At 40.3% G+C, this 11,310-nt stretch overlaps 1 protein-coding gene across 1 annotated transcript; it reads right to left on the reverse strand.

The window, feature by feature from the left end:
* Positions 1 to 591: 591 nt before the first annotated feature.
* On the reverse strand, positions 592 to 10,397 carry LOC146608255 (transmembrane protein 237B-like). The gene is made up of 14 exons (XM_085347827.1): positions 10,249 to 10,397; positions 9,992 to 10,027; positions 8,499 to 8,530; positions 7,685 to 7,695; positions 7,517 to 7,588; positions 5,308 to 5,436; positions 4,656 to 4,749; positions 3,503 to 3,660; positions 3,293 to 3,425; positions 3,011 to 3,202; positions 1,152 to 1,225; positions 972 to 1,056; positions 767 to 888; positions 592 to 672 (listed from the first exon to the last, which is right to left on the reverse strand). Exons 1-14 carry the CDS (start codon positions 10,267 to 10,269, stop codon positions 608 to 610), a joined length of 1,224 nt encoding a protein of 407 aa, XP_085203953.1. The 5' UTR covers positions 10,270 to 10,397; the 3' UTR covers positions 592 to 607.
* Positions 10,398 to 11,310: the final 913 nt, after the last annotated feature.

The raw sequence follows: 11,310 nt of genomic DNA on the forward strand, positions 1-11,310 counted from the left end.
TTAGACCAGCGGTCCCCAACCCCCGGTGAGTCGTTTGGTACCGGGCCGCGAGAGTTGAGGCTCAGGTGTGAAATGTATGGTTTTCAGGGTTTTTATTGGTTTTCAGTGTTATTTTGTTATCGTTTTTATCGTTAACTCGGTTTTCCTGGGTCTTTTCACGTGTGTTATGAATAAATCTTGTTTTATTTGGTACCGGTACTGGTTTTATTTTGTTGTATTTATCCGCGACACCTTAAAGGCCGGTCCGTGAAAATATTGTCGGGCATAAACTGGTCCGTGGCGCAAAAAAGGTTGGGGACCGCTGCTGTAGACCATGTAAATCAATTCAATTCAATTAAAATTTCTTCATAGCTCATTCAGTGTGCTTCAGTAGCCTGGGCAAGCAGAAAAACAGTGTAGTGAATGCAGTGAATGCTTTCTTTCATGGGTTTCATGTAGAGAAACAACTGTAAACAAAAGAGAGAAAAAACTATTCTTTAAATCTCTGTATTTAAAAAGAAATAAACATATTTCAAACGTACAAAAATAACTTAAACAACATTCACGACAAAATGCAAAAATATGTGCAAAATGACAAAAAAAGCTGTACAGTAATTTCTTAATTTTCTCAGGCGGTCATTTCTGATTTGTCCTCTAGCTTTGGAGGCTCAATCTCCATGGCCATTAGGTAACCTGAGGAGGAAGGATAAGAAAACAAAAATAAATGTTTTAAGTTGGCTTTTCCTTTTTTAAGCAGAAATGCTCAACCCACACTGCTCTCTCTCACCCTCCGTGTAGTCGGTCTCAGGTCTGATGGCGATTAAAATCCAGGCCAGGCCCACCAGCAGGGCCACCACCAGGTTGACAGTCACCCATGGGTGGAGAATTTGGTGCTCCAACCCTGTAGGCCTAAAGCAGAATCAGGTCAGTCTCTGTATCAAAACCAGACTTTTTAATGATATCGGAATATCAGATTATTCCAGCAAGCTCACAGTAGTGCCGTGTTGTTGGAATAGAGGTTGATCCGATCGCTGGTCATTTGCTGGCTCAGAGAGAGGACGAGCGCTGAGAAATACACTGTGTGCAAAAAGCAAAGCGTGTCAACTGAATCCCAAACAGAGCCCACGATGATGTGTTTCTGAAGCACAGACAGAGAAGGAAGGAGGACTCACAGAACGAGGCGAGAGCCACCGGATCCAGCGTGATGAACTCCCGCAGAGCCACGGGGCCTTTGGCCAGATTCACCCTGAGGAGAGTTTCATTTGTAGAAAACACAAACATCTAATTCATAGCGTAAATGGATGCAGTATTCATTCACTTCACACTTTTAATTACAAGATTTATAAAGTGAGATCCCTGTCCCACCCCAGCTCTATAGCCCCTCACCTGAGGTCAAAGTTTCAACACGTTCTTTTTAACTGGGTACAGTTTGAACTGCACCACCACTTATATGATGTTGCAGATTTACTTAAGACACCTGCTCCTATCAAAAGTTTTGTTTGTAAATAAGAAAGCGTTATTCGCAAAATAAACAAATAACACTTTTTGTTTGCAAATACAAAATTTTTGTTTGCAAACATAAAAATCTGAAAGTTTTGACTGCAAAATAGTGACGTTTTATTTGCAAATACAAAAGTATTTATAATCCGGTTGTTCAGTCTGACGTCACTAGCCGTGTCTGGGTCTAAACTCCGCTGCAGGTCCATATATCAAACGATCACTGTGGCATTACTGAGAGTTGAAAAACTGTCTAAAGTCTTTCATCTTTAATAAAATGATCAGCGTTCTGCTCTACCAGGTGTAACAATTGAGTTTAACATCCAGGCATCCATGAAAACGGAATTTATGACATTTAACGGAGTTAGAAGTTAGCAGGGAGTTAGCTCGCTAGCTTCTATCTAAATACAATATAGCATGTCCTGACTGCGGGGTTTTGGAAACAAATTAAAACGTACAGCTCTGCTATCACTTCCAGCATAAATGAAGACAGAAAACTAAACAGCAGTGACGTTTGTAGGGTTACTGAAGTTGGGCTAGCTGGTATATAATGATGTGCTACGTGACCGCTAGCGACACAGCTATGTTAGCATAATATAAACAAGCTAACTTTTTTTCCACTCGATAAAAGTTAACGTGAGTGTTCTCGGTGGTCAGGAACAAATGTAATCGCATGGCAGGATGCTGTAAAAGGACCAAACTTCAGCCAGGAGAACAACTGAGATAATCCATCCACAATACGAGGTTAGTCATTCATATACTGTTGCATGGGCTGGGCTGTAGTTACATCCTAAGGTTTTAAAAACTGAGCTTAAATAAATGATTAGTGGTAATAAAAGCCGAGGGAGGTCAACAGTGATCACTGACTGTTTTAGGAGCTTTTTGAGATCAAATAGAAGAAAATACAAAACATTAAACATGTTAACAACACAAAAGCCATATTAAACGCAGACTACTTTAGGCCCGGAAGTAGGATTCGTCGCGTCATCACTGAACAACCGGATACAATAAACCTGTTTTTTGTTTGCAACTGTTAAATCCAAAATGTTTTGTTTACAAATATATGTTTTTAAAAAGCAATTTTTTTTGTTTGCAAATAGCAACATTTTGATCGAAAATACCACATTTGTCAGCAAATATAAAAATTATAAAATTTTGCTAGCCAATCACATTTTTCGTTTGCAAATATTAATAAAATTTAACATTTTTGTGCACAAATATCAAACTTTTTTTTATGAATATTAACATTCTGGAAAATATACAAACACCGATTTTTTGGTTTGCAAATATCAAAAATAAAAAATTGTTTTGCAAGCTCATATCTTGTTTCTTGTAAATATAAATGTATAACAAGTTTTTCTCACAAATACCAAAGTTTTTCTTGCAAATACCGTGCCTGCGTGTGTTCTCTTTGTGTCCATTTTGCTCGCACAGTAGGGTTTGGCTATTTGGTGATTCTAATTTGCCAGAAGGTGTGATGTGTTTTTGTTTGCAACGTGGCAAACCATGATGGATTTCCAATGTGCAGCTTTACCTGTCGAAGGCTGCCACTGTACTGATGGCCAGCAGCATGTAGAGCAGAGACTGGGAGGGATACGCCACGCTTTGGTACTGCTCAAGCAGGTTGGACAGGGAGGTGAGGTGCTGCCCGGCTAGCATGTACACCATCACCACGTTCCACACGGCGTAGCCGGCCAGGAAGCCCTGACAGTATAGACCGAACACCCTGGAGCATGAACAGAGGAGAGGAGGAACACTGGGACGGGAGGACGGACTCGGGATTTTTATAGTCATACAGGAGACACTTTGCTGTTACCTGAAGCCTCCATGCACTCTGATGGAAACATCTCTGGTGGTCCACAGTGGCTGCATGTGCTGGAAGTCTGCCATGTTGTCCATCGGGTCGCTGGTCTTCCTCCAATCGGAGCGTTCAGCAGCCTGGAAACGCTCTGCATGCAAACACATAAAAAAAGTTAAACAAACAGCCTCATCATCAATATCGTCTTCTTCTTCTTCTGTCACTCACTATTTCTCTCCACAAACACCTTCCCGACCGGCTGGCTCTGACCCTGTGGGGCGGCAAACAGGGAATGCTGCGGCAATGGAGGAGGGGTGTCGGCGATGATGTCATCCTCCGGTATGTCCAGCTCATCGGGAAGCTGCGTCTCGACAACTTTGGACTTCCTGAAGAGTGTATGGCAAGTTAAAAAAAAAAAATTAAAACTAAAAAGCCAGACTATTCTCAGGTCACAACATTAAAGATAGTAACTTGCAAATATCAAATCAAATCAAATCAAATCACTTTTATTGTCACATCACATGTGCAGGTACATTGGTGCAGCACATGTGAGTGAAATTCTTGTGTTCGAGCTTCACAAGCAACAGAGTTGTGCAAAATACAATAATGTAAACAAGCAAAATACAAGAATGGCTACATCTGAAACTAATAAATATATGTACAATATATAATAGTGTATGCATTTCTGGATGTGTATACTAAATATTTTTCTACGTGTGTGTGTGTGTGTGTGTGTGTACACATATTTTACAAATTAAATAGAGTCAACAATAAATAAAATATATAAAAATATACAGAGTTGAATATGTGCAAAACAGTGGCGTTACTGTACAGTATGGAGTGCATAATGTTAAAGTTCCAGTAGTGAAACTGAGGTGTCTATGAAGTGTTCAGCAGTCTGATGGCCTGATGGAAAAAGCTGTCTCTCAGTCTGCTGGTACGGGACCGGATGCTGCAGAACCTCCTTCCTGATGGAAGCAGTCTGAACAGTTTATGGCTGGGGTGACTGGAGTCCTTGATGATCCTCCCCGCTTTCCTCAGGCACCGCTTCCTGTAGATGTCTTGGAGGGAGGGAAGCTCACCTCCAATTATCCGTTCAGAGCACCGCACTACTCGCTGGAGAGCTTTGCAGTTGTAGGCGGTGCTGTTGCCATATCGAGGCCCAGCGTACGTTTGAATTTGTTCTCCTTCAATGATGGTTTACATCAGCTCAGTTATTAATTTATTGTGAACACTTGTGTGTCTCAGAGTCAATAAAGGGGAATAAACAAGAACAGCAACATTATAAAAATCAACTGTCAGCCAAATGATTTCTTTAAATGTGGATATCAAGCCAGAAATTTACAATTAGTGCACCTGTATTAAAATAATAAATTCTTACTTTTTCTTTCGGGGTTTCCTGACCACTTCTTCTCCATCTGTGGTCTGGTCCGCGGTGTCTCCGTTCACCAGGTCGGCGTGGTCGTCCTCAAGACCTGAAATCCAGGATTCACAACATGGGCAAAGTTTCAGTTTCAGCCAAAAGTTCAGTCCTCAGATTGCTCTAACTGCTCACATTCAGACACTTTTTTCTAAATTTGGCTCTGCAGTCTGTCATAGAGTCGCAGAAGCTCCACCCACCTGCCGTTTGTGAGAGGCAGACAATCATAAGAAAGCTGGTTTGAAGTGGGAAGAGCTAAAGTAGCTTGTTTCAGGTAGATGATGAACTGAGGGGGCTGATGCAAGATTCACAATAAGCTCCATAAGGATTACTTTGAGCTGTGAATCATGCAAAGCCACTCCAGTAGAGTCTATAGTTAAAAATATGGAGCTAGCTGAAGTTATTATTAAAGAGTCTTTCTCCCCTCACCCCCAACTGGTGGCGGCACACGGTTGCTGGAGGTTTGTTCCTGTTAAAAGGAGGTTTTTCCTTCCACCGTCGCTTGCTCTTAGGACGTTGTCTGATTGTTGGAGGTCTCTCTGTATTATTACAGGGTCCCTACCTTGCAATATAAAGCAGCGACAACTAGCAGAGACAGAATTCTTGAATTCACCTATAGTGGCAGTTTTCTTCTTCTTCCTCCTCCTCTGTGGCGGGGCCTCGACTGTGGCTTCAAGGGTCAGATGATCCCCGATTCCAGAAGCCCTGCGGCTGCCCATGCCTCCCATCTCCATCCCCTGATCTGAAGATGGCACAAGAAGCTACAGCTTTATTTTAAACAGTGGGTGGAGGCAAATGAGGAAATTGAAATTTTTATACAGAAATTTTAGGACAAATTTGAAAAGTCTACTCTCCTTCTTTGTGGTTTTATGTTGTTATCCTTTACTTAAAATTATTCTCCAGAGTTATGGAAGAATTTTAATGGTAACAATTTGTTTTTTAGGACTTTAGTGAACATAAATGCTGTTATATATGTGCAGGCTTTCATGAGCAAGCCATATACAGTGGGGCAAAAAAGTATTTAGTCAGCCACTGATTGTGCAAGTTCCCCCACCTAAAATGATGACAGAGGTCAGTAATTTGCACCAGAGGTACACTTCAACTGTGAGAGACAGAATGTGAAAAAAAAAATCCATGAATCCACATGGTAGGATTTGTAAAGAATTTATTCGTAAATCAGGGTGGAAAATAAGTATTTGGTCAATAACAAAAATACAACTCAATACTTTGTAACATAACCTTTGTTGGCAATAACAGAGGTCAAACGTTTACTATAGGTCTTTACCAGGTTTGCACACACAGTAGCTGGTATTTTGGCCCATTCCTCCATGCAGATCTTCTCGAGAGCAGTGATGTTTTGGGGCTGTCGCCGAGCAACACGGACTTTCAACTCCCGCCACAGATTTTCTATGGGGTTGAGGTCTGGAGACTGGCTAGGCCACTCCAGGACTTTCAAATGCTTCTTACGGAGCCACTCCTTTGTTGCCCGGGCGGTGTGTTTTGGATCATTGTCATGTTGGAAGACCCAGCCTCGTTTCATCTTCAAAGTTCTCACTGATGGAAGGAGGTTTTGGCTCAAAATCTCACGATACATGGCCCCATTCATTCTGTCCTTAACACGGATCAGTCGTCCTGTCCCCTTGGCAGAAAAACAGCCCCATAGCATGATGTTTCCACCCCCATGCTTCACAGTAGGTATGGTGTTCTTGGGATGCAACTCAGTATTCTTCTGCCTCCAAACACGACGAGTTGAGTTTATACCAAAAAGTTCTACTTTGGTTTCATATGACCACATGACATTCTCCCAATCCTCTGCTGTATCATCCATGTGCTCTCTGGCAAACTTCAGACGGGCCTGGACATGCACTGGCTTCAGCAGCGGAACACGTTTGGCACTGCGGGATTTGATTCCCTGCCGTTGTAGTGTGTTACTGATGGTGACCTTTGTTACTTTGGTCCCAGCTCTCTGCAGGTCATTCACCAGGTCCCCCCGTGTGGTTCTGGGATCTTTGCTCACCGTTCTCATGATCATTTTGACCCCACGGGATGAGATCTTGCGTGGAGCCCCAGATCGAGGGAGATTATCAGTGGTCTTGTATGTCTTCCATTTTCTGATGATTGCTCCCACAGTTGATTTTTTCACACCAAGCTGCTTGCCTATTGTAGATTCACTCTTCCCAGTCTGGTGCAGGTCTACAATACTTTTCCTGGTGTCCTTCGAAAGCTCTTTGGTCTTGGCCATGACGGAGTTTGGAGTCTGACTGTTTGAGGCTGTGGACAGGTGTCTTTTATACAGATGATGAGTTCAAACAGGTGCCATTCATACAGGTAACGAGTGGGGGACAGAAAAGCTTCTTACAGAAGACGTTACAGGTCTGTGAGAGCCAGAGATTTTCCTTGTTTGAGGTGACCAAATATTTATTTTCCACCCTGATTTACAAATAAATTCTTTACAAATCCTACCATGTGAATTCATGGATTTTTTTTTCACATTCTGTCTCTCACAGTTGAAGTGTACCTCTGGTGCAAATTACTGACCTCTGTCATCATTTTAAGTGGGGGAACTTGCACAACCGGTGGCTGACTAAATACTTTTTTGCCCCACTGTATAACGAGTTTTACACTGCTCAACAGTTCAAAGCTTTCTTTGGGCTCATGACGGCAAATTGAAGATAATTTGGATGACAATGAGAAATATGCTCATGGTGTGAGCGGTGAAGATACAGTGAGGTGCATGAAAAGGTTATATTAAAGAAGCCCTTCAAACCTTTAAATTCATGTTCGTGAAGCATCAAATATGAGAACACAAAGCTGTTTCTTACCGTCTGTATCGTCCACCCCATTTGTCTCCTTTTTCGCTCTCTTCTTCTTGTGCTTTGGTGCTGGAACATCTTCTGTGCACATGAAGGGATAAATAAATAAAGCTAAGTCACATAAAAAATGAGTTTGAGACGAAATGCAACTTGTTTATTAGAAATATTTTTACCCACCTGTGTCTTGACTTCACATGTGCACAGGTCGCAAGAACAAAGAAAAGAGAGAAGAAAAGTTTAGTTTTGCTGTTTAAAGTGGACTTCGTTTGCTCATTTACTGCTTCAGTTTTTTATTCTTGGACTCTACTAGAGTCACTTTGCATGAATCAGAGTCCAAAATCATCCTCATTTATCTTATCCTGGGCTTTGGTGCAGCCCTTCAGTTCATCCCCTGTCTAAAAGCAGCCGTTTTAGCTCCTCCCCACCATAACTATATTAGAATTGACAGGTGTGTGAGGCTTTTGAGTCTGGGATGACCATATGACTGATAGCCCCTTTCTCTGATGTCGTACAGACCCAGGTAGAAAAAAATGAAGATACAGAGCAGTCTGAAGTCTGGCTGACTTATTGTGACCTCTAATTCAGTAGGTATTATTATCATTATTATTATTATTATTATTTCATTTGTATTTTGTTACATGCTTCTTTAATATGATGGCAATCTATTGCTGCCTCATCAGTGTTGAAAGTTGATCAGAGTTCAGATCTTGTGCTTTTCCACTCACTGTTTAAGGACTGACTATATATAAATTCAATCGGATTGGAAAGTTTCCTGTCCATTGTTCCTCTTATTCACTTATCTCCAATTTACTTAGTTGCTACTTTTGCCTTGTGATGTCGTGCGGGAAAACACAAAGACTGTCACAGGGATGCTCCTGGATCATTGAGACACACACACACACCCCTCTTGCATCTGCATGGCAAAAAAGCTTCATAGGTCCCCTTTAGCATTACACCACAGTAGCTGCTTGAAATGAAGATGTTTACCCACCTCGACATTGTGGGAAGAGATCGCTGGCCTCTCTGGAGAAACACAGTGAAACACAGAAGTCAGATTTCTCCCTTTGTTCACTCATAAAAACCCCTCTAAAGAACATTTTTATTCCTTCTTTTATAGATTTGGGTTGAAGTTTAACACATTAAATGCAGTTTTTTCATTCCCAAATCAGTCACACCAAAAAAGAAACCTATGTAAAAATAATTGGGAAATAAGACCTAGAGTTATATTTTCTGAATTTCTGTCCATACCAACGGAACAACACAAGTTATGAACACATTCTAGTAAATCTAGAAACAAAACTAAACACTTTTTATGACCTTTTTATTTGAAATCCTGCAAGAACAAGACCCTAAAACTGACCCTTGGGTATACACTGCTACTAGACACACCAGAGTCTGAGAAAATCTGACTGGAAAGCTTTTTGGTGCCATCAAACGCATCTTAAACATATCTAATAACTATCACTCCTTCGGTAACAAGAACACAAGAACCAAAGAAACGTAATTTCGAAATTTAGACACAAACTGCCTGAAAGTGATATGGCTGCTCTTACAAAACAGGATAAGCCCATTATAAGAGATTATCTAAGCCACCAGCACTTGCATAACCAATGAAAAAGTTAAGATTTTAACGTAAAAAGTTCAAGAACTTTCAGTTATAACCCAGAGTCGGATAAAACAACCGAAGCAAGCATCTTACCGGCGTCTTTCTAGCCATTTCTCCCCCAAGAAACCAGCGAGACAGGAGTTAAGTGACACATGACATCCTGACTGTTTTATTCTCGGCTAAATCTGTGTTAGTACATCTGCCAGGACTGAGGATTACTCCGAGCACAGGTCAAGCCCCTTTTTCAGTGTCTTGGAGCGGCAGTGTGTATTTATGAGTGTGTCGGTGAGTAAAAACATCCAGGAAGTACTTCATCTGACGTAAACCGAGAAGGAAATCACTAAGATTTTTCAGAAATAAAAACCAAATCCCTTAAAAACAGGCTTTAAATTCACCAAGTCTGATTGTTCAAGTCTGTGTGAGGAGTTTATCAGATCTCTGGGTGCTTTTACTCGACTTTCTCCTGTTTCATTGAATAAGTTGTTGCTTAAGAGCACAAAAGAAAAAAAATGAAGGGTGGCGCAACACTTTTGCACAGGACTGTATGTCTCTAATGTCTTAATGATTTTAGTACATTTTGCGAGGTGCTACAGAAATAAAACTTATTATTATTAAAGGAAATGTAAAACCAAGTGTGGATCACTTTAATATTTCTCTAATAAGCTACTAATTCAATATTTTCTCTATCAATAACTTTTTTGTTATAATTTAAGACCGAAAACGTCTGGATAAATAAATGTGTAAATAACATAAAGTAAATAAAATGAATAAAAACCAGCCACCACGTGACAAATCAACAGGTTCTTGTTGATTTTTATTAAAAGTTATTACAGAGGAGCTACAGAGCTGTTAGCTCAGATGAGGTTTGATTTACTCACCTGTGGGAGAGGCGGCAGCTCCCTCACCCTCCGCGTCTACACAGAAAACAGGCAGGTTACAAACACCGTCTGCTCTTTATTATCATCGTTTTCGCTCTTATTAGAATTCAGAGAAAGATTACACGAAAACAGCCTTTAAAGTGAACCAGAAAACGAGCTTTCTGCCCCCACAGGTACAATTAGGAGCAAATCACGCCATCCATTTAAATATGACCGTTATGTTGACTGTTCATGCATTATGTGTGCATATCTCTCACCGTTGCTCCTTCTGTATCCATAACCCGTTTAATATTATGCAGCTGGTAACTTTGTTTTATTCGCTTCAGTCGTTTAAAGCGAATAAATCGCTGTTTTTGTTGATTTTTCTTTTCCTTTTTTGCTTTGTTTACGCTCACTGAGCGGCGGGGTTGTGGCCCGGATGTATTTAGGAATAGTGTGACGCATTTCCGGTAGCTTAACATTTAGCAAAAATAAAATGAAAAAAAATTATTAAAATTGAAGCTTCCAGGTATTAATAATGTTTTGAAGACTACTTTGCCCCTCCCCCATTTTTAATGTCATGTAACCATGGCTGCTAATCTTATTTATTTTCTTGTTGGCTGGGAAATTACACGTTTTCTGCAATTTTAACAACTTTGTTTTGTTTTTTGAAGATATATGATATGAAAACAAATGCATAAATTACTATAAGAAGGGTGTTGCAAACTTTTATTTGTTTTTTTTTTTTAACTTTCAAGGATTAGCAAACATCAGTGCTTTGGGTGTACAGTAACATACCTTTAAAAATACAATTTTTTTTTGTTTATTTACGTTAATTGTTCATTTTACCCACCATTTTACATGAGAATGTGTCATTTTAGGCTGGAATGGATCAAGAAATCATTTATGGCCAAAGGGGACAAACATGCTTTAGATATATGTTTCTTTTATTGGAAGTCTGTGTACAAGAATAGGGAGGAGGGCAGGAAAAGAGGCAGTTTTGTTTGAATTTAAGTCCTGCAGGCGTCTTTTATTTGAAGAGGTGCTACATATGTTCCTGCTGACTGAAAAAATAAAAAACAAAACTGTGACAAACGGACACAAATTCAGGAATTTCTTTGAGCTTGGATCCAGCTTCATTTCATCTTTGGGGATTTGAAGAGACTTAAAGTCCAGCTCACATGTGACACACACACACACACACACACACACACACACACACACACACACACACACACACACACACACACACACACACACACACACACGAGTATATTTACAAAAGCAATCACTGAATTTACATGTCACGATTTCATTTTTTAAAAACTGTACAGTAAAAA

The sequence above is a fragment of the Diplotaxodon limnothrissa genome, linkage group LG23 (genome assembly GCF_057381915.1).
Source record: "Diplotaxodon limnothrissa isolate DT_005_m linkage group LG23, D_limnothrissa_male_GT1.1, whole genome shotgun sequence".
Classification (NCBI taxonomy): Eukaryota; Metazoa; Chordata; class Actinopteri; order Cichliformes; family Cichlidae; genus Diplotaxodon; species Diplotaxodon limnothrissa.

Bases quoted from the DNA above. Each gene is read 5' to 3' on its own strand.
- LOC146608255 (XM_085347827.1), bottom strand. From the start codon at position 10,269: ATGGATACAGAAGGAGCAACG. The intron at 3,426-3,502 runs GTGAGTGACAGA...GTTTGCATGCAG, and splicing joins GGTGTTTGTGGAGAGAAATA to AGCGTTTCCAGGCTGCTGAA. The intron at 1,057-1,151 runs GTGAGTCCTCCT...TTTTGCACACAG, and splicing joins GGTGGCTCTCGCCTCGTTCT to TGTATTTCTCAGCGCTCGTC.